Source organism: Metarhizium album (genome assembly GCF_000804445.1).
Source record: "Metarhizium album ARSEF 1941 chromosome Unknown scaffold_3, whole genome shotgun sequence".
Classification (NCBI taxonomy): Eukaryota; Fungi; Ascomycota; class Sordariomycetes; order Hypocreales; family Clavicipitaceae; genus Metarhizium; species Metarhizium album.
Genome location: NW_024467577.1, coordinates 789,646 through 810,204, shown reverse-complemented (window position 1 = coordinate 810,204; position 20,559 = coordinate 789,646). Strand labels below are relative to the sequence as shown.

Below are 20,559 nucleotides of genomic sequence, written 5' to 3'. Positions count from 1 at the left end.
TCCCACCCACACACACGCGGGGTCACCGCCTGGCAGTTCAAGTTGCGATAAAAGCTGCTGTCAGCTGGGCTTATCTTCAGCAGTCTTTTACTCAAGTACTTAGTACGCAGGCGGTGACAGGCCCCAGTCACGACACCGATAGACCTGCTTACCCACCAGGGCGGGAACTTGAGTTGGTTACTTAGGTACTTACTTAAGTAGGTACTCCGTAAGTACTTCCCAGTAGGCACTGGACCCAGGTCTCCTCCGTGTTGGAGCACCTACCTAGGTACTTACCTAGGTACTTAATACCTAAGTAGCCAAAGTATTCAGGTATTTACCCACGTACTTGGGTGGTTAAGTAAGTACCTTAGGTAAGTACTTAAGTACTTGGTGTGGATGCGACGCCTCGGCAGCGATGGACACCTGCAGAATCCGATTGATGCCTCAAGTACTATTAGAAGGTTACTGGAACATTTCGAGGGCTCAATATTGGCAGTTGGCAGGTACTGGGGACCCTGGCTGGCGCCAAAGCAATCGACTCATGGCCTGTGAGGCCGGCCAGGACGGCCTGGCGGCAACTGTTGGCTGGGGTGCTAAACGATGTCAGCAGTGCAAGGCGGTCAAGTGGCCTTAGCTCTCGTGGTAACATTAAAAGGTCTTCTTTGCAGCTCCAAGTCAACCCGGCCCCTTGCACCGTCCACCCTTCCATCCATCATCCATCCCGACGCCCTGGAACGCCGCGTTAGATGGTCATTGGCGGCTGGGTCGAAGCTCGAGACAAGCCCATCCAGCCCATCCCTCCTTCACAATGATCCAGGGGTAGTACGCGGTAGAAAGTCAAGAGGGCAATGGCTTGGCCATTGTGTCGCGGTGAAACACTGGCTAACAGCAGGCAAGGAAGTGCAGAGTACGTCCGTGTTTGCCTGCGTCGACTGGGCCTTGACCGTCAATACTGTTCTGCGAGGCTTGATACTCTGGGAATCCGGGCTCGACGTCCGAAGAGCCACGGAGCCGATTGCTATCAGCTTGCCACCGTGCACCACCATCCCATCCATCATTAGCCGCCAGCCGGAAGTGCTCTAGTCATTGAGTCGGGGAGTCTGCTTGAGCTTCGGTGGCGGTCGTTGTCTGATCGGACTCGCCGGCCGGTGACCTGCTCCAACCCCAAAGAGGCATGCCATATTGGTCCCATTCGTTTTGTGCCGATGCTTCCACATGCAAATTCTCTGGCCTCTCTGCATGACGGCACAGGCTCCTCTTGCAGGCAAGGCGGACCAGGGGCGACTTCTGTCCACATGAACACTTCTCGCGCATTACGAAAGTTGGCGGGAGCAGTAGGGGGCAACCCGGAAACTAGAGTCCACTCTACTCCGGTTCTTGGACACGGATTGTCGATGCCGGCACCATTTGCCACGTCAGCGGGCCAGAGTCCCGATTCCACGGGAGCCCTCAGTGCTGCGCGCAGTAGCATCAATCACCCGACAAGTCTACCGCGGGCCTTGGGATCTCGAGTTGCGAGTTATTCAGTTATTCTCTCACTCCGGTAATCGGTAATTGTCTCCACGGGGAGCTTTGGGCTGCTCTGGCTGCTGTGCTGCCGGCAATATTTCTCAACTCCCCTTGCCCCACGCGGATCCACCAGTTGTCGCCACCACATAGTAGTCACAGCTCGCAGCATCATTGCTGCACGCCCAAACTTCCTGCGACGTCGAATCTAAACTGACAGGGTACATGATGTACGGAGCCGTCAATTGTCCACATGGCACCGAAACTGACATGGAATTCCGGACAGAAGACTGATGCTGGAGCACTGCAACCACCCCGACCGACGCCGTAGGCGACGGCGCTGGTCAGGAGCTTGGGGGAGCTGGTGGTCAGCTCTTGATCTCGAAGCTAGGGCAAGCTGCGATGGAGCTCGGCAAGCTGGGGAGTATCTCGCCTGTTCATCAGCTCGCTTTCCAAACACTATTCCCCCCCCCTTCCCCCTTTTTACTCATGCAGCTCAGCAGTTAGATATGGCCACCCGCCGATGATGCAAAAGGCAGGAGACGGCGTGGCCAACGGCGTGGCAGGCTACTAGAGAAGCCCGAGAGTACTAGGTAGGGAAAAGTTATTCTTCTGATCGCTTTCGGCGGCTCCAAATGGACTAGCCTTGGAATTCGACATCAGGACCCGCCGCCATCAGCTAGTCCGAGTCAGTCGGAGGGTACGGAGTACGGAGCACGGAGTACATACAACTGTGGATGTATTGTGCCGCTGAATAGCAAACCGGCGGGCTCGTGACGAATGGAGACGGCCCAAGGCTGTTCAATAATACCATGTACACTCAGAGAAGGGAGTAGACACGTTTGCGATCCGCTAGCATTGGTGTTGAAAGTGCTTCAGGTGTTTGTGCCAGACGCCTCCTGAACGCCCCGGCCGCCCATAAGCTTCATCAGAGCGTCGGGAGCGCGAGGAGTGTCCAGGGTTGAGAGTCGCGACAGCTGGAGGTCTTCACTTGCGCCGGCGGGATCTGGCTAGCGTCGAAGGGCCAAGCAAGGCCAAGAGAAACTGAGCTTTGTGGCAGAATTCAGAAACCCATCCGACCTTGTAACTTATTGCGGTGCATTTTACTGGTCTCTTCCAGATGGACTTCTGGTGGCCACATGAGCTCAACGTCCATGTTCAACGTACCTGGAGACTGGAGAGGTCGACCGGCCGCCCGCCTCGGAGACGCAGCTCGCCGCCTGGAGGTGAGGTCCCTGTCATTACTCGAGCACCGGGGGGGCAGACGCATGGAAGGGAAAGTAAAAAGGGGACCTCGAGCCTCCGCCGTCTTGCGCACAAGCTCGGAACCACACGAGTTAATCGGCGCGCTACTCGTCAGGTGGTCAATTGGCGGTGGTCTTTGTCGACCAAGCCGGCCTAGGCTTGATTGACACTGAAAGGCCGCCGGGGCGCTGAGACGAGGCCGCATGGGCGGGCGACATGGACAGCGGCGGCGCAAGCAAGCGATGTCTGCTCGAGTGGCCAGACTGGCGGTGGTGGTGTGCTTTGGTTGGTGCGGAGTACTTAGTACAAGGTCCAAGGTCGACGTTCAAATATTCGACAGCTCGGCCGCTGGCTTTGCCCATTCATTTCATTGCCCGTTGCCCACCTCGGTCGATCCGTGTTGAATTGTCCTCCCACTCTGCGACCTCGACCTCGGAACCGACTTGGCTCCTCCCGCACAACCTCCCTCATTGTCGTCGTCGTCGTCGTTATGGGGTCAGAACTTGGGACCGTCTGAAGTAGCTCGCCCACCACCAGCTCCAGGACTCGGCGCAATTCCTTCATCACTCATCATCAACCGTCAACGCCAATCGACTTCAGCAGCGTCCCCACCCACTTGCTCTCACCTGCTCTCGCTGCTCAGCTGCTCTGCTCCCCCCCTTCTCACGAGCTCGCCTCTGCTCTCAAGCTGCTCTTTTGATTCCAAATATTGGTTCCTCGTCCTTCTCAGCCCCCATCCCGACGTGGTCGTATTGTCGTGGTCGATACGGTTTCTCGGCACCGGCAGGAGCTTCATCGGATCCTCCCAGCAACTCCAGCCTGCAACTGAGAGCCTGGAACCCCGGGGCCCGCGACCTGCGACCTTTGACCCTTTGACCTTCGACCTGCCATCTTCCATCTTCACCTTCTTCTACCAGCTACCACTACTAGTCATCCTCCTGCCTATCCAACCTCGGAGGCGTGTTCGCGACCGCCGACACTCATCTTGCAGCTTGCCAGACTACCGTCGGCCTTCAGACCAAGCTTCGTCTGCAATACTGACTTCCGGCGTTTTCGAAGCTGCGTCGGTTCCTTGGGCCCGACGTCAATACCATTATTATCGCCGACAGCCAGCTGGCAAAGAAGACACTTTGCTTTTTTGCCAATTATCCTCCTCTGTAACCTTTTCCAGCAACATTTGTTTACTTGGCCTGCCTCCCATATTCGCTTCCTCTCGAGACATTCGAATCACGTTCCATCTTCTGCGCCCACCCTTTCTTTTACAAGCTGCAGTCTGGCCAGGGTCAAGCTGGCCGACCCAAGGCTTCCTGCGCGAGTCCTGACTTTTCGAATTCTTTATTGTTTCTATATATTTTCTGCTCGCCTTCCGTCTTCAACATCTGTCTTCGCTACCATTTCCATCAGTTGCAGGACTCTGATCACAAGGCAGATCGCAGTCTTCGGGATTGTCAGCCAGGCGCCCACGTCGTCGCTCAACAAACCCCTTCCTTGCTCGGCCACAGCTTTTTCAACAAGCCGCCATTGGTGCATGCAGCGTCTTGAACCGCCTCATCCAACAAGAGCTTTGTGATGCCAAAGCTTGGCATAGCTCCTTTTTTGTCAATTGGCAGACTCTAGAGCTCTACTCATTCGACTCATCTCGCCAACTTGTTGCTCCCCGCGGCCAGGCGCATGGTGGGGTCAATCAAGATGCCGCCTCGGACGTCCTTGACATCGTCCTTTTCAATCACTGACGCCAATAATGAGGTTGTCTGCCCGCTTCGCAATCAGGATGGCTCAAGTTGTCGCAAGCGATGCATTGGTGTAAGTACTTATTGCCTGCTGTCTTGGTTCCATTCGCGACTTCTCGTTGCAATCCCAAGCCCCGGCGTCCCGTGGTCCTGATCAGCAATCGTTTGTGAGGCACTCTCCGTCCAACGTCTCATCCTCGGCTTTGAACGTGTCCATTTTCGGCTTGTGTATTGCTCCAGGTCTGACTCGTCCCATCTTTGGTTTAGGAGAAGCGTTACCGCTCAATGCAGGAGCACATTCGCCGAGCTCACCCAGAGCATTACATCCCGAAGCTTCCTGCCACAGAAGAAAGCTTTCTGCTCATGATCAATTCCCCTCCCTCAGATCATCGAGCTGATCAAGCTTCCACTTCAACCTCGCAAAGTTTGTCACTTCCGTCTGCCTGGATTACAGGCGACAGGCCGCGTTTTGCTAATAGCCGGTTTCGCACAGGCACAGTTGCCCATGACCGACGAACGTACTACCGCGATGGCTCTAGCAACCCGGGCACCCCTCGCCATAGCGATGAATACACGACAAGCGGTGGTGGCTCACTGCTCGGGGCTGCAAATGCCGCAGTAGCTTTGGCAGAGCTCCACGGCGTCAAGTCAGAACGAGATGTCGATGTGGATGTAAGTCGTCCTGCTACCCGCTGCCAAATGGGCTTTGTCAACTGCGTGTGGCTCCTGGGGAGTGGCTGACATTTTGACTGCTCTGGCATGGTCGTACTAGGGCTACTATTCAGATTCCGATGGCCGCCGCATTCCTCGGACATCAATTGAATTGCCCCCGCTGCATTTATCCAATAACGATGTCACGAGCGATCCGTATACGTCCAACGTGAATCGACAGCGCGAGATACTTCCGTCGCTGCTGGCCCACTCGCCCCCGGGCCGCTCCTCCACCCTCCCTCCTCTTCAGAGGCCGTTGGGTCCCAGTCGTCCACGAAAGCCATCTATAACGAAGCGTGGACGTGAATCCAACCACAAAAAGAAGAGCTCGCGCGGATCCGCTGCTGATTGGTTTCGGCGCTTCCAAAATGAAGATCGTTTCAGACCCGCCAACGACAGGAAAGCCTTGTCAGCAGAGCCATCGGCCGACTTTGGCAAACGATGGGAAGACCTGATCGATGCCGCGGACCAGGCTGCTTCTGCGGCTGGCGACTTGGACGAAGATCGCACTCCAGTAAGGCTCATCAATGTAAATACCTACGTGGACCGGCGAAGCCCGCTAACAGAATCGTAGGTACCGCAGTCTCCAGTATCAATTCATCGAGCTTCCGTACCACCTTTGTCCCATGCTCAATTTCAATCTGGGAACTACCAAGCATCCCCGCTGCAGCAAGCCTTGACACCCCCTTCATATAACCAAGACAGTGTCGATCCCTTTCCCTCGGTCGAGAGCGGCGAAAGCGGCGAGAACTTTCACATCGGATCGCGCGGCCTGTCTGACTCCTCGCCAACCTACTCGTCGCAAAACACGCAGATTTACTGCGCAGCTTGCCAAAAACTATCGCTGCTCAAGAGCTCCTACGCCTGCACCGAATGCATTTGCGGCCTATGTTCGACATGTGTCGAGGTGCTCATGGCAGAACTTGGAGCCCGGAGGAAGTGCCCACGCTGTGCTACCATCGGCGGTCGGTTCAAGCCTTTCCAGCTCGACATCAGATGAATGACTCTGTGACGGTTAAGACCTTTTGGCTATTCTAATGTTTTGTTGCTCTGCCTTGCCCGTCCTCTCCTTTTTATGCCTGCTTCAAAATTGAAGATGGGCTAAATACTTGCACTGATGCCTCGGCGTATTTTGGGAGATCGTAACTACCCTACAGTACAGGTCTTGACTCTCGTATATCAGCATTGATTTTTCCTCTTGGGCGTGTCCATCACTTCTTTTTCATTTTTATTTCTCCACACTGGGTTGCTTGGTTTGCTCACGGCCCATTTGGTTTATCAGCCATCACAAAGTTGTGCCAGGGTACGTCAAATCTTCCGATACAAACGCCGATGATGATTTCAATGGGGTCCCTCTTTTTATTTTATATTCTCGTAGTTTTTTTTTTTTTTTTTTTTTGATGTCGGCGTTAAGCTCGGGATAAACAGACCGTTGGATATAGGAATACCGGCTGGGTGGCTTCTTCTTTGTCTGACGTCTGACGATCATGGTTGGCCCATGCAAGGTCATGGGTGTGATTTTTACTATTAATGCCAAGACGATGATGTCCCAATCCTTTTGTGCTAGGCGCAATGTCCCACTTGAATACACTTTTTTTCCTTTTTGCCATTGGTAAAGACCACCTATTTGCGCGTAGGAATTCGGCTGGATAGACAACACGTGCTTTGAGCGAGTCGCCAACGATGAGTCACATTGTAACTAATTCGTAAATGCACCTGAAACACCAATCACACAGGGTCCGTCTGGGTGTGTCAAACTCGTGCTGCGCCCCCGTGTTAGAACCATTGCACTATCCAAACTCAACTGGACCGCGACACGAGGGGTTCACGGCCACCTCCCAGCCTTCTCCCTCTCCTTCTCCTGCTTCTCCTTGAGCAGTATATTCCTCGCAGCGGCTCTCACGTTCCGACTACCACCCAACTTTGGGCCCTTGAGCACATTGGCTTGCTGCAGCTGCCGCTGCTGCTTCTGCTGCTTCGTCGGCGGCGGGCGTCTCCTGAGCCGCCGTGCCGCAACTTCATCCATGTACCGTCGGCGGAACTCGTCTGCCATGCGGTCGTCGGCGGAGCGGCCGTCTCTCTCGCCGTCGACGTGGCTATTCTGCACGGGGACGTCGTACACATCGACTAGAGGTTTGTTTGCGAGTAGCAAAGGTCAGCACTTGTCGTATGGGACCTGATGGCGTCAAAGAAGAAGAGGAAGAGGGGGGAGAAATGCCCCGTACGTTTATTCTCGTGCAGAAACGCGTCGACGAGCTGGTCGCGCTTCATGTCGTCGCTTCCGCGGCGGTTGCGCCCGCGCTTGGGCCGCGGGGGATCCGTCGAGGCCGGGCGCTTCTGCTTCTGGGCGTCGCGGCGCGTGTCGGCCGGCACCTCTACCTCGAAGAGTTTACCCTGCCGGGTGGGCTGGTGGTGGTGGGAGCGTTGGGGGTCTGCGCCGGCGAGCGGCTCTGGCGATGCGTCTGTTTGGGGGGCGGGTTGTGAGGGCCCTGGGGCGCGGGCGGAGGAGAGGCGGGATTCTATGTATTCGTTCCTGAATGATTAGCTTTTGCTTTTGCCTTTGCTTTTGCGCGCCGCCCCGGTGCTGCTTGGGGGGAGAAGGGGGGGGGGAGGAGCACAGCGTAGATCGAGGTCGCGCGACGTACATGTGTTTGTCGTTGAGTGTGGCGATGAGACCTGTTTGATGGATGAAGCGGTCTGGGATTCCTTTTGCCGGGGCAGCGAGGTCGTGGTCTGTTTGGGGGCGCAGGTCGTGGTCGGGATCGTGGTCGTCGGAGGCGAATCCTACGCCGCGGAGACGGGCTCTGCGGGCGTTGCGGACGCGCATTGCGGCTGTGACGGCGGATTGTGCTTCCTCTTCTTGCTCATCTTGGCTTGACTGCTGTTGGGGGGGATGGGGGTTTGCGAGGTCGTCGGGGCGCTGGCGGTAGGCCTGGCGCTTCTTGGAAGGCCGGAATCTTATGGCGGCAGCGGGGTCCTGGGACGGCTCCATGGGGGTGGGGGGGGGAGGGGGATCGTGTACGGACCGGCGAGGATGAGATGAGGATGATGAGGCCGTCGCGGGTGGGTGGTGGTTGGAGGAGGAGAGGAGGAAGTGGGAGCGAGGGTGGTTTTTCTGAGGTTGAACGAACGGGCCGGCGGGTGAGCCGATATCGATAGCGGTTGTAGCGCTGCGGACGTCATCGAAAGCTGCTCTGTCTGCTCTGATTGGCTTGTCTGCATTTACAAAACACAACCCTCCTTCCTCGCCAGCCCAGAGTCAGAGACGACGACAACTTCATCGCCATCCAGCTCCTGAGGACCATACGCAAGCAACATGGCAAAACGAGTAAGCCGCCACGCAAAGTGCACCAGCGTGCTCCCTTCCCCCTTCTCAAAGTAACCCGCGCGCCGCAGGTTTTTTTCGTCGCACATGGCGGCGTCGTGCAAGGTTGACGCCCAGACCAACTGATGAACTGCTCGAGCGTGGTCCAGAATCTCGCTGACTGTCTGTCGCACGCACAAGGTGTCGGGTTCAGGTACATTCGCCAAGAGTCCAGACGAGCCAGAAATCAAACCTGTCCAGAAGTAAATAACATTCGACGCCAGGTACTTTGCAAGAAAGAGAGCCCAAGAGTGCGGAATCACGGGCTGGTGTAGAAACACGCCGGACAACAAGGTTTGCACCACCCGTCGTCCCAGCCGTCCCTTTTCAACCCTCATGTAACCTGCCTCGAATGGCGTGCCTGATCCGACGATCAATGTAGGTAGAGGGGGAAGCACAGGGCGACGAGGCCACCCTGTCCAAGTTTCTCCAGCATGTCGACGAGGGACCGCGACATGCCAAGGTCGTGCAGCTCACGCAGGAGGATCGCGATGTCGTTGACGGGGAGACAAGTTTCACTATACGTCATTGATACTTGCATTTTGCGTGCGTGCATGTGCGTGTAGTTATTTGGTATCATTTGTATCCAAGGAATCCCCGCCATCCTTTTGCTGTAAACCGTGCATGCGTCTACAGCGTGACAGTATAAAAACACATCAGCTCCAGCTTTTTAAAAGCCTCTACCCCTTCGCTTGACGACAGGTTTCCTGACTGCGCCCTGCGTGACGATCTTTTTGGCGTCGGGGGGCGCCTTCTTCCTCGTCGCCCTCTCTTCCTCTGCTTGCTTGCGCTCTTCGTCTCTGCGCTTGTCCTCTGCCATTTTCGCCTCGATTTCCATCTTACGATTGAACTCAGTTTCCGTGATGCGCTTGCTGCGGATGGAGTAGCCCTTCTCCTTGACCGAGTAGAACACGCCGCCTAGGTCTGCGAGCCAGTGAGGGTCGACCGCCGTGACAGTAGACACGTACACCTTCGACGTGAGGATGAGTTCGTGGTACACCACGTAGTCGGGAGGGTGCCCGGCGTAGAGGGCGCTCGTGGGATGAAGCTGGACGGCCAGATTTGTCCGCAGATTGATGTACTCTCCTGAGCCCTTGTATTTTGCCGCTTGGTGGTAGTAACCCGAGCAGACGCATTTTCGGATAATGTCCCAGTCCATGCCGCAGCTGTTGACTTCCATGCCCTGCGCCTTGATGATGTCCACGATTTGCGCACGCACTTCCTTGGCGCGACGCAGTGATTTCGAGTGCAGGAAGTGCTTGATACACCAGCCGTCGGAGAATCCGTGAGCCTTCCACGCTTGGTACACTTGGAGATATGTCAGATGATCTGATTCGTGCACCCAAAACTTCTCTCGTTGAGCGTCTGCCTCGTCTTGGCGCTCCTTTGGTCGGTAGAACACATTGGGCACCGACAGCATGGACACAATCGTAATCATTTCCTCGCTGCAGCCATACTGCTCTGCCGTGATGAGAAGCTTGGCTAGGGATGGGTCCATGGGGAAGGCACTCATTTTGCGCCCCAGTTCTGTGAGCTCTCCGAGGTTGTCGAGCGCTCCCAGAGCCCAGAGATCGAACATGGACGTGGAAATGGTGTCCTGCGGTGGCGGGTCCATGAAGTCAAAGTCCAGCAGGTCCTTGACACCCAGCGACTTGAGCATGAGAACTGTATTTGAAAGATTGGTACGCTGGACTTCCGGAATCGTTTGCAGGTATAGCTCGTCCTTGAAAGCCTTTTCTGTGTACAAGCGAAAGGCTTTTCCGGGCCCCGTTCGGCCGGCACGACCGGAACGTTGCGAGGCATTGGCTTGAGAGATTGGCGTGATTTGAAGGGTATCCATGCCCATCTTGGGGTTGTACACCTTCATTTTTGAATAACCCGCATCGACTACGTATTTGATACCGTCCACTGTCAAACTCGTCTCTGCAATGTTGGTCGCCACAATACATTTCCGCACCCCGGGCGGGGCCCGGTCAAAGATCTTTGCTTGGAGATCTGCCGGCATTTGACTGTAAATAGGAAGAATGCTCAGCTTTGGGGCATCGTTCAACGCATCCAACCGCTTCTGTACCAGTTCGCAGGTGATTTCAATGTCTTCCTGTCCGGTCATAAACACCAGGATGTCGCCCGGGTCCATGGAAACATGAATAGCTAGTACCTGTTGGACTGCCTGGTCCACATAATCCTCGACTGGCGATCGATGAAACATGACATCAACGGGGAACGTCCGTCCAGGTATAATGAATTCCGGAGCCCCTCCGAAAAAATCCGAGAATCGTTTCGCATTCATGGTCGCCGAGGTCACAATCAGTTTGAGGTCCCGTCGCCGTTGAAGAATCTTCTTGAACAATCCTAGTAGGATGTCAGTGTTCAACGCGCGCTCGTGCGCTTCATCCATGATAATACACGAGTACCTTTCCAAATCAGGCTCGTTAAGAGATTCCCTGAGCAGGATGCCTTCGGTCAGGTACTTAACAACAGTCTCCTTGCTGGTGTGATCTTCAAACCGAATGGCATAGCCACAGGTTGTGCCCAGATCAACTTCCATTTCTTCGGCAACACGCTTCGCTACACTCATGGCAGCAACACGCCGAGGCTGCGTACAGCCGATCATGCCAGTACGCCCATATCCATCCTCGTATAGAAATTGGGTTAGCTGAGTCGTTTTCCCCGAACCCGTCTCGCCAATGACAATGGTGACTTGATTCTCCCCAATGACTCGTAAGAGGTCTTCGCGAACTGCAAATGCCGGCAGATATTGTCGTTGTTCTTGAAGCGTTTTGCTTCTGCTAAAGTCGCTGGCGCCTTTGGATTTGTTAATGTGCTGGCTGAACTTGTTGCCTTTGGATTCACCGTTCTCGACGCCGTCTTCACCGGGTCCAGGTAACGCGCTATCTTCGTCGTTATCTTTGGCGCCCATGATATTGCCAAGTACTGTCCCAGCGATCGAGGTTGCTTGTTGAGCCTGCTTCTGGCGCTCACTCTGCTGGCGGGCCTCTCTCACAACCTTGCTCCCTTTCCTGCTGAACACAGCCATATCACTCTGGTAGTCCCGGACCGCGGGAACGGGCTCGAGTTGTTTTGTAAAGATGGTACGGCCGTCGAGAAATGGTGGTCGTAGGTCGTGAACCAGTAAATGTACTCGGGTCGCCTCGTCATCGTCAAAGTCTGATATCATGTCTCTTCGCTGAGCAACACCTGAGACCAGCATTCTGTTTGTCTCCCATGCGTCGTTTTCTTTGCGACGTTGTTCTTGTCTTGCGTCGTATCGACTCGCCATCTTTTCGGCCTTGGCAGACTCCTGTTGTTGGCTCTCCCAGGCGGAGATCTCGTAAGATGCAAAAGGATTGTGTGTATCATCTCCAAAGGCATGGCCTCCCAACTCGTCACCTCCGTACCAATCTCGATCAAGTGCTAGAATGTCTTCTTCGTCTGGCCCCTGGTTTTCGGATTCTCTTGACGGGGTAGCACCGTAGGTAGATTGAGCCCGAGGTGTCGAGACACGAGACCCATCCTGAAGTCTGTGTGGTGGCCGCGACGAGTCCAATCTTCTCCTCTTCGGATTGTATCCGTCAAAACTTCTTTCCCCGGCCATGTCGTCGCTGTGCTGCCCCGGGCAGCTAATCTTGCGTTGGGAAAACCAGTTCTGCGCGTGACGCGGTCAGCACCGTAGTTCGTGGTCACCATCGAAATAGTCGCGAAGATTTCCCGACCAGTTAGTTGTCTGGCCAAGACAGACAAGCTTCCTTATCGATAAACCCCACAACCAAAATTTTTGGACTTGACGCTGCCAGGCGGATATTTGTTCCAGGTCGGCGTGCATTTCTATGTGCATCGCTGGCAAAGTCCGGAAAATATTCTTGTTAGTCGGTCAAGATGTCTATGATAACGGCCGCTCAATGGGTTCCTCGAGGCTTTGCGGCTCCGTTTCCCAAAAAGTATACCTTGGACGAAAGTGAGTTCGAGCGCATAGCTGAACTCGCCAAGCTCCAACTGGACGATGCCGAGGAGGACTTGAAGGATGCGCAAGGAGAAGAAGAGGGCTCCGAGGGAGACAATAACAAGGCAGATAACGATGAGAGTATGGATGTGGAGGGCGCAAAGTCAACGACCGAAGCCAAGTCTGCCGACCTTTTCTTTTTCTTAATTTTTTTTTAAAGAAAAGAAAGACCAAAGTCGGATTGCTAACCCCGGCATAGATATGACGACGACGACGACGACCTGAAAGAGTATGATTTAGAGCACTACGATGACGATGACGACGGAGCCGAAGCACATGCAGACGGAACGGGGATGGGTATGTTTGGGAACCTCAAAGCACTGGCGTACCACGACTCCAACAAGGACGATCCATACATTACTCTGGAAGACGAGGATGACGACGACGAAGAGAAAGAAGACCTCCAGATTCTCGCCACTGATAACCTAATCCTCTCTGCCAAGGTGGAGGACGAGCTCGCCCACCTTGAAGTCTACGTATTCGAAGACGAGGGCGACAACCTCTATGTGCATCACGACATTATGTTGCCCGCCATTCCTCTTGCGCTTGAGTGGCTCGACATGCCCGTCAGCAATTCCGGCGGCGACAAAAATGGCAAGGGAAACTACGTCGCAATCGGAACTTTGGACCCAGACATTGAGATTTGGGATCTCGACACCATCGACTGCATGTACCCGAACGCGATTCTCGGACAGGGCGCAAACGTAGAGTCGGGCGAAGAGAAGAAGGAGAAGAAGAAGAAGAAGAAGAAGAAAGGAAAGAAGTCGAAAAAGGCCAAGGCCAACGATGCCTACCACGTAGATGCAGTACTTTCACTCGCTGCCAACAGGCAACATCGCAATCTGCTGGCGTCGGCGTCGGCCGACAAGACGGTCAAACTATGGGATCTCAACACGACGCAATGCGCAAAGTCGTACTCTTATCACACGGACAAGGTGTGCTCCCTGGCATGGCACAAGACCGAGGCCACGGTTCTGCTGAGCGGTAGCTACGACCGCACCGTCTTGGCTGCGGACATGCGAGCCCCCGACGCCAAAGCACCGCGTTGGGGTGTGGAAAGCGACGTCGAGAACGTACGCTGGGATCCGCATGACTCGAATTACTTCTTCGTCTCCACGGAGAAGGGCTGCATACACTACCACGACGTCCGAAATGCGCCCTCAAACCCTACCGCCACCAAATCAGTCTGGACGCTCCAAGCCCACGACGAGTCTGTGTCGTCATTTGATATCAACACCGTCATCCCGGGCTTCATGGCCACCGGGTCAACAGACAGAAGCGTCAAGCTGTGGAACATTCAATCTACCGGACCCTCAATGGTTGTCTCTCGCAACCTGGACGTCGGCAAAGTCTTTGCCACAACATTCGCACCGGACGCTGAAGTCGGCTTCCGGCTCGCCGTGGCGGGTAGCAACGGTAACATGCAGGTCTGGGACACCAGCACCAACGCCGCGGTTCGCAAGGTCTTTGCACAGAGGATACCGGCTCAGAAAGATGGCGCCACTGAGGACCGTTTGGTTGGTGTCGAGGAGGACGAGAGCAGCTCATCTGAGGAAGACGGGGATGGTGAAGGCGATTCCATGGACGAGGATTAAAGAAAGTGGAGTCGGAACACGGGGTTAAATTCATCCTTTTTTTTTTCTTTTTTTTGATACTGTATCAACGCACGGCTGTGGTATGTCCGTGTGAGCCAGATGATTAGTGTTTTGATATCGACAAATATCTACATGATCGATGCCCATGTTCCGTTATAGATTAGCAAGAGACAAAATATTGTTCAATATGTAAACACATAAGCCGTTCAATTAGTAATTACACCGTAGTAACTAGAATCACCGTCGGTCTCTGGCTTTTTCGTCGGGCTACATTGTATCAAGCCGAAAGACACATCATCCCATCAGACGACTAATAATAGCATCAAGTCAAGGATAACAACGCGCCGTCTGGCATTGCTAAGACGTGTCAAATCCAGCCAGGGTCCTGGCACAATTTCCAGTCCCAAAGTCCGTAGGGCGTCATCGTCTTCACCAAGCACAGGCCCCGGCAAAGTGGAACATTGAAGCCGTCTGCGCTCCCGGGGTCATGGTAGTAGTTCCGGCGTGGTCTTTCTGTAGTATAATAAAGTCGACGCCTTGCCCGAGATTTAACATAAGCAAGGGCCCGCGGGCAGTCTCGTCGACACCAGACCGGGCGATTGAGTGGCACGACGAGTCTACGACTATCCAACCCCATATGGGGGAGGGGGGTTCCCCCTCAGTGTGCTCCGTAGGGGTGCCGAAATGAAGAGGATGTGGCGATACTCAAGCCCGCCGTGGCTGGTGGACCAAGAGGCAGCGGACTGCCCACGTGCGCGGGCAAGAGGTGATGTTGGGCGGGCACGATATTGCGCACATGCCGGCATATGAGAAGCGCATGCATCTACTGGGCAGCTGGCTCGCTGTACGACGCATTCGTGGCCGGCGCGTGGCTCGCTCACGCTCACGTCGGTTGCAATTCAAGGAGCAGTTGATACCACGGCTCGCAGGGAGCAGCAGGAGGGATTATGAAATTGAATTTATGCAGAGAAGGACCTTCTGCCTCGTCTTTGCTCGTTCCTTGCTCGTCGCTGAGTCCGACCTTCCCATCCAAGTTAGGGATGGCATGGACCTGTCGTACGGCAACCCGGGCGAGATGAAACGCGGGTTTGGTGGATCGCCCGTGGTCGGTCGCTGTATAAGTAACTACTAGTAGGGACGAAACGCAGACTGGCGGGGGATCATGGAGTCGAAGAGTCTGGGTGGTCTGTTCCTCTGCCTTTTCGTAAGATCTCCACGGCGTTATTTCCCGGGTAACTTATGACCCCCCACTCTTTCAGTGAGCAGACTCCTTTCGACGGTGGCTATGTTGTGTATCGCGCGCGAAATTGTTCTAGTCTCTGGCGGACACAACGTGGTGTTGAAGTCTGGACCGAGGTTGCGTTGGGATAGCCTTCGTCACTGGTTCCGGTGCGGGTGCTGTATTGTATGTAACTACGGAGTACGTGTCATTGACTTGTGACTTTTGGCTTAGGTACGTAGGCACCGTCAACACCTGGCCGACCCGTGCCAGCTGGCTGGCTGGCCGCAAGCCGACGGAAGCACCCACCTCCGTGCTATTTCGGCATTGTCATTGGCGGGCTGATTTGCAGAGGCAAACAACGCTTGTGCAGGCACCGCGCGCCACACAAACTCTGAAACGTGGATCGACATGCCAATCCAACGGCTGGCCGCGTTTGCAGTGCTCGATGGCTGAGAAAGGGTTCGCAGCTCCAGCTTTCCAAGGCACGGGGCAAGAATCCGAGCAAGACTACTCCGTACGCAGTGGCAGTGGCAGTATTAACGGCGCTTGTTGGAGAAGGCTGAATGGAAGTGGATTCTCGACCTGCACCCCGAGATAGGGAGTGCGGCACTTCCTAGTCTCGCCAGCGGTTCTGCGCATGTTACGGCGTGTCTGCTGACCTCCGAGGCACCTGTTAGTTCCCTACTCCCCCTTTTATGTGTTGCAGTAGTACCGTGTAATGGCTACTCTGGACCAAACTCGACAGCTTTTGTACATATGCCCTTGGGCCGGAGTGAACCAAGACGCCACGCGACGAGTGGACCGGCTTCGAGTCGTCGGCCGAGCAATGATGACCGGGTAATAGACGACGATTCACGGGGAAATGCTTCGTCACAAAATTTCAATGTCGTGCTGCCCGAACCGAGGCATGACGCCGCATTTGCAGCCGTGTTTCGCCCAACAGCAAGGTGGAAATCCAGGGAGTGCATACTTGTATACTTGACCAAAACCAATGCCTCCATCCAATACTTGTAATGGTTGCCCTCAGGTAGTTATCAAGTAGGGGAGGTAAAAAGGGAGAGTGGGCCGAAAAAAATAAAAAATAGAGCAGCACCAATGGTCAAAAGCCCAAACGACTCTCCTGGCCCTCCAAGCACAGAGTATTTATTCCCTTCAAGGTTTCCCCTGGCTAGCCAGAGTCGTTCCTCGAGCTTCATTGGTCAGGCCCGCATCATCGATCCTCGAGGATCCACACAGCCTGTCCGACAAGGGCGCCTCGGCGCAGGTGAGCAAATCTTCACTGGCCGGGTTCGCGGGCAATTGGTGACTAGGCAAGCGGTGATGCAGGGGTGAGCCAGCCATGTCGTCCGTGCGGCGAGAGGGCGTCAAATCTGGCAAAGCCTAAAAACCAAAAAAATAAGGGAACAATTTATTGTCAATACTACTAAAGGTGGTGAGGGCAACCGATCACCTAAAGTATGTGGGGCAGGCATGATTAGTGGTAGCCGCGCGGACTACTCCGTTCTGGATGGAGCCTACAAACAAGCCAGCGGGGCTAGGAGGGGTCAACATTTTGAACGGATGAGGAGCCGGATGAGAACAAAAAGCTGAGGAGGGGGTGGGGAAGGGAGGGAGTCACGTCGCTCGTGCCCCTTTGTGCCTTTTTCTGGTTTTCTGCTCGTGCTGTGCTTGTGTTTGCTTGTACATACTTACACACAAGTTGTGCCTGCGTCTCCCCCCGTCTGTGCTGCGCAGTATTGTGGCCCGATACCTGGCAGCAGTACCTGAGTACTCGGGTGCCTTGTAGTTGGGGCTCTAGCACCCCCTTGTACTAGTACTAGCACTGTTACTATTACTAGTACCTGTACTATTATTGTACTCGGGTGTGTTGTACTTGCGACTTATGACTTATGTGTTCGCGCTAAAATGCTGGTGGTGTCGGGAGAATATCTTTCCATCGCCTGCCGCATCCCCCGTCACCTTCCCGTCGACTTCCCGTCGCCTTCATATTTCCTGCCGTCGACAGCCTCGCATCCTTGATTTCATCTTCGCTTCTTCGTCCGCGCGCCCGGTTCTCCGCCCGTCTCTCTCTGTCTTGACGTGATTTGATTCCGCGCTGTTTCTTCGTTCCTTTCACAGCTCCGAAGCTCACGTTGATTCTTGGGTCCTTCGAATTTCGCTCCCTAGCCGCCAAGTGCGAAGTCGGCTTTATATCCGCAGCCCAGTTCACAATAGTCACGCCTTTGCATGCATTCGGACGCGACAAAAGAATCGCCAAACTGCTTTGCATGACAAGTACAACGTTGACCGTTCCTTTCGCACCAGCACCGCACCATCAACGGCGCCGTTTCTAGCTCTTTTTAACCTCCCTGTCTCTCTCGACAAACAAAACTAGCCGGCCTTGGTCTCTCTCACTTGCAGCTTCACTTTCGTCTCATCATTCCTCCTTTTCTTCTCACCTCGCCGTCACACAGTTTCCACCACACTAGGACTGGATTTCCCAGTGTGTGAAACCCACCAAACCGGCTATCGCACTCGAGTTTCGCCGAGGAATCGCTTCATCTTGCCCGTCACTGCGCCTCCGTGCCAATCAGCATTGACGAGCAGCCTCGACTTGTCCTTTCGCATCCTTTGTACCCTGGCAGTCAGCGTCATCAGCCAGCCGTCGCACGGCGCCCCGTCTCACCGTCGATCCTCAGGACCAAGCATCTATCTAGTCACCGTCCTGTTGTCGACCACGGCACCTGTGGCCGACCCGACCAACTTGACCTCTTTTGTTTCTTGGCGGCCTGGTTCTCAAGCCAGATCTTGTATTTCGCATCACGAGGAGCCTCTTCACCGGCCTGGCGACCGCGGCCTATCGCAGCCCGCAACAACCACCTTCCCCCTTCAGCCACTGATCAGTCCATCGCATCGCACTCTTGAGCTACACCGTCTAGCATCGTGCGCTCAAGTGCTGCCCACCATTGCTCGAGTGGCCCCCAATAGACTGTGATCCTCTGCAACGTTCCTCAGTCAGGCCCGTTTGGGAAAGTGTGGTTCGTGGTCACTCGTGGCAGCCGCATTCCACAGTTTGGCCGCTTACGGATCCGAGTCACACGTAAACAGTCTGCACTGGCCGGCCAGGGTCTCATACGCGAGCCGAAGGTCCCTTCCCACCATATCGAGTCTCTTCTTCCACCTTTGCTCTTTGCAAGTCCAGCTAAAAACATGTCCTTGTCGCGCGCTTTTACGACTCGTCTGCGAGGTGGCAGCGACCAAGCCGACGCGGCCAAGATGCCTCAACGAAGCAACACTACCAAGGTTGCCTACAACATCCGCGACAAGATTTCGGCTCCGGTACAGCTCCTTCACACCACCAACATGCTGTCCTACAACGCTCCCGACATTCCTCGTTCATCACGCAGCAGCTCGACCGCCAGCAAGTCCAGTTCAGACGTTGAATTGCAGAGCAACGCGGATTCCACGCCCCCCACCAGTCCCGATGTATCGTCTCCAGAGCCGAATCATCTGTCCTGCTATTTCAAAGCTGCCTCATCGGCATCCACGACCGTGCCCGTCGAGGGGAAGCCTCCCGCAATCCCCAAGCGCTCTCCCTCCCACACCAAGAAGAACTCATACGAAGCTCTGGCCCGCCAGAGATCTGTCTCGCGCATGTCTCGAGATTCCGACCACTCCTTTTCCACCAAAGCTGGCCAGCCTTTTTCTCGCTCCCATTCAACTTCCACAAGGGCGTCATCGGTTTCGCACGCCTCATTGCCGCTCGTCCAGAAGCAGGCCACCCCGGCGCTTCGACCAGCACCCACCACGACGGTCGTGACCCAAGTGCAGACCAAGGAGTCCCATCCCTTTGGGCAGGAGTTGGCTCAAGTCAATGAGCTCGCAGAGGAGTACAGCGTCAGCAGTCACCTCGAATCCATCGACGAGGAACAGCAGTATCTCCATCACCGAGGCCTACAGAAGCTCAGCCCTGATGAATATCTGAGTGCTGTTCAGGGACTTTCTGCAATGTTCTTTCCCCCCGAAGGAAACCACACAAAGTCAGTCGCACCTCTTTGGATTTGAAGCCGGTCATTCCTCGACATGCCCCGAGGCAAGGGCACAAATTTGTTCATGTGACACTTCTTCGTCCTTCGCTGTACATATTCAAGGCACACTCACTGGACTGTATGAACGAACTGGCTGGTACGCTTCGCTCTACGCGCTTTTTAACTTGTCACACACTCTCTCCATCCTCTGTCTTGTGTCAAGCGGTGGAATCTCACGGGAGAAGGAATTCAAGTCGGGACTAGTACAGATACCAGCCACTTGGAGGCTGGGCTCCTCGGGCAAGAAGGGGAAAATCTTGTTGGTATATGGCGTTTTATAAGAGATCGGACACGGGTTGATTTGAATGCTACGGATGTGGATATACATCTCGAGCCAGCTATGGAAGTTGGCAGTACATAGCCCCGGAGGCCGACTTGCGGTGTCTCCCTGCACACTCATTCAGGACACTGATGAATGGATTTCTTTTTTCAAAGCCCCTTCGCAAAGATGGCCCTCCACGACACGTAGCGTGATGCGTTTGGTGCCTGTCGTGGCCGTGCATGTCATGGAGCGCGTGGTTCTGCCGTCCCGGTTTTTTTTTTTTTTTTGTTTTTTTTTTTTCTGTTTGTCCCTGTGGAACGTAGAGGCTGCGGCCACTTTTGCCGCTTACTCATCCTGTCTGTGGCGGTTGGCCAGGTGGGCGAGGGCCACGACTGGTATGGAGGGGGAGGGGCGGTACACGCTGGAGCACCTGACTGACGCTCGGGGCTTGGTGGTGGGTGGGGGAGCTGGCTGGCTGGCTGGCTGGTAGGCAGCAGGAAACGGGCAACACGGAAGGAGGGAGGGCGCAGCGCGCAGGGCCAGGTCCGCCCCCAAACGCGGCGCGCATCAATCACCTCCGGCCGAGCCGAGCCCGGCGCATGTGCCGTCGACTGCCGGCCAATTATGGTGATGAATGGTGCGCGGTGCACAGTGAACACTGTGTCTCGCGCTGGAGCCGCCCTTTCCTTGTTCACCCGACCGGACACACTTGTACTTCTTAGTAGCCTCGGGCGGCGGGCGTCGGCCGTCGGTGCAGCCTGGTCCGGTTGCCGTCTTACGTCATGGGGTAGGTGGCCACCGGCGGTGGACGGCATCATCTCGCTCTTTAGGAAAAGAAATGATAAATAAACGGAGTATTCTCCGTCATGTTCTGC

General features: G+C 55.1%; 5 protein-coding genes across 5 annotated transcripts; 3 read left to right on the top strand and 2 right to left on the bottom strand.

Moving 5' to 3' along the window:
* Window positions 1–4,748: 4,748 nt before the first annotated feature.
* MAM_02012 (RfeD protein) lies at window positions 4,749–6,174 on the top strand (the record flags this gene model as incomplete). Its single annotated transcript, XM_040820811.1, has 3 exons — window positions 4,749–5,135; window positions 5,236–5,688; window positions 5,749–6,174. The coding sequence occupies 3 exons, from the start codon at window positions 4,749–4,751 to the stop codon at window positions 6,172–6,174; spliced, it is 1,266 nt and encodes a 421-aa protein (XP_040681154.1).
* An 825-nt stretch (window positions 6,175–6,999) lies between these two features.
* Window positions 7,000–8,166, bottom strand: MAM_02011 (uncharacterized protein; the record flags this gene model as incomplete). Its single annotated transcript, XM_040820810.1, has 3 exons — window positions 7,000–7,301; window positions 7,400–7,707; window positions 7,820–8,166. The coding sequence occupies 3 exons, from the start codon at window positions 8,164–8,166 to the stop codon at window positions 7,000–7,002; spliced, it is 957 nt and encodes a 318-aa protein (XP_040681153.1).
* A 1,042-nt stretch (window positions 8,167–9,208) lies between these two features.
* Window positions 9,209–12,133, bottom strand: MAM_02010 (pre-mRNA splicing factor ATP-dependent RNA helicase prp16; the record flags this gene model as incomplete). Its single annotated transcript, XM_040820809.1, has 1 exon — window positions 9,209–12,133. The coding sequence occupies one exon, from the start codon at window positions 12,131–12,133 to the stop codon at window positions 9,209–9,211; it is 2,925 nt and encodes a 974-aa protein (XP_040681152.1).
* A 281-nt stretch (window positions 12,134–12,414) lies between these two features.
* Window positions 12,415–14,133, top strand: MAM_02009 (transducin family protein; the record flags this gene model as incomplete). The annotated part of the gene is made up of 2 exons (XM_040820808.1): window positions 12,415–12,659; window positions 12,738–14,133. 2 exons carry the CDS (start codon window positions 12,415–12,417, stop codon window positions 14,131–14,133), a joined length of 1,641 nt encoding a protein of 546 aa, XP_040681151.1.
* A 4,411-nt stretch (window positions 14,134–18,544) lies between these two features.
* Window positions 18,545–19,399, top strand: MAM_02008 (uncharacterized protein; the record flags this gene model as incomplete). Its single annotated transcript, XM_040820807.1, has 1 exon — window positions 18,545–19,399. One exon carries the CDS (start codon window positions 18,545–18,547, stop codon window positions 19,397–19,399), a length of 855 nt encoding a protein of 284 aa, XP_040681150.1.
* Window positions 19,400–20,559: the final 1,160 nt, after the last annotated feature.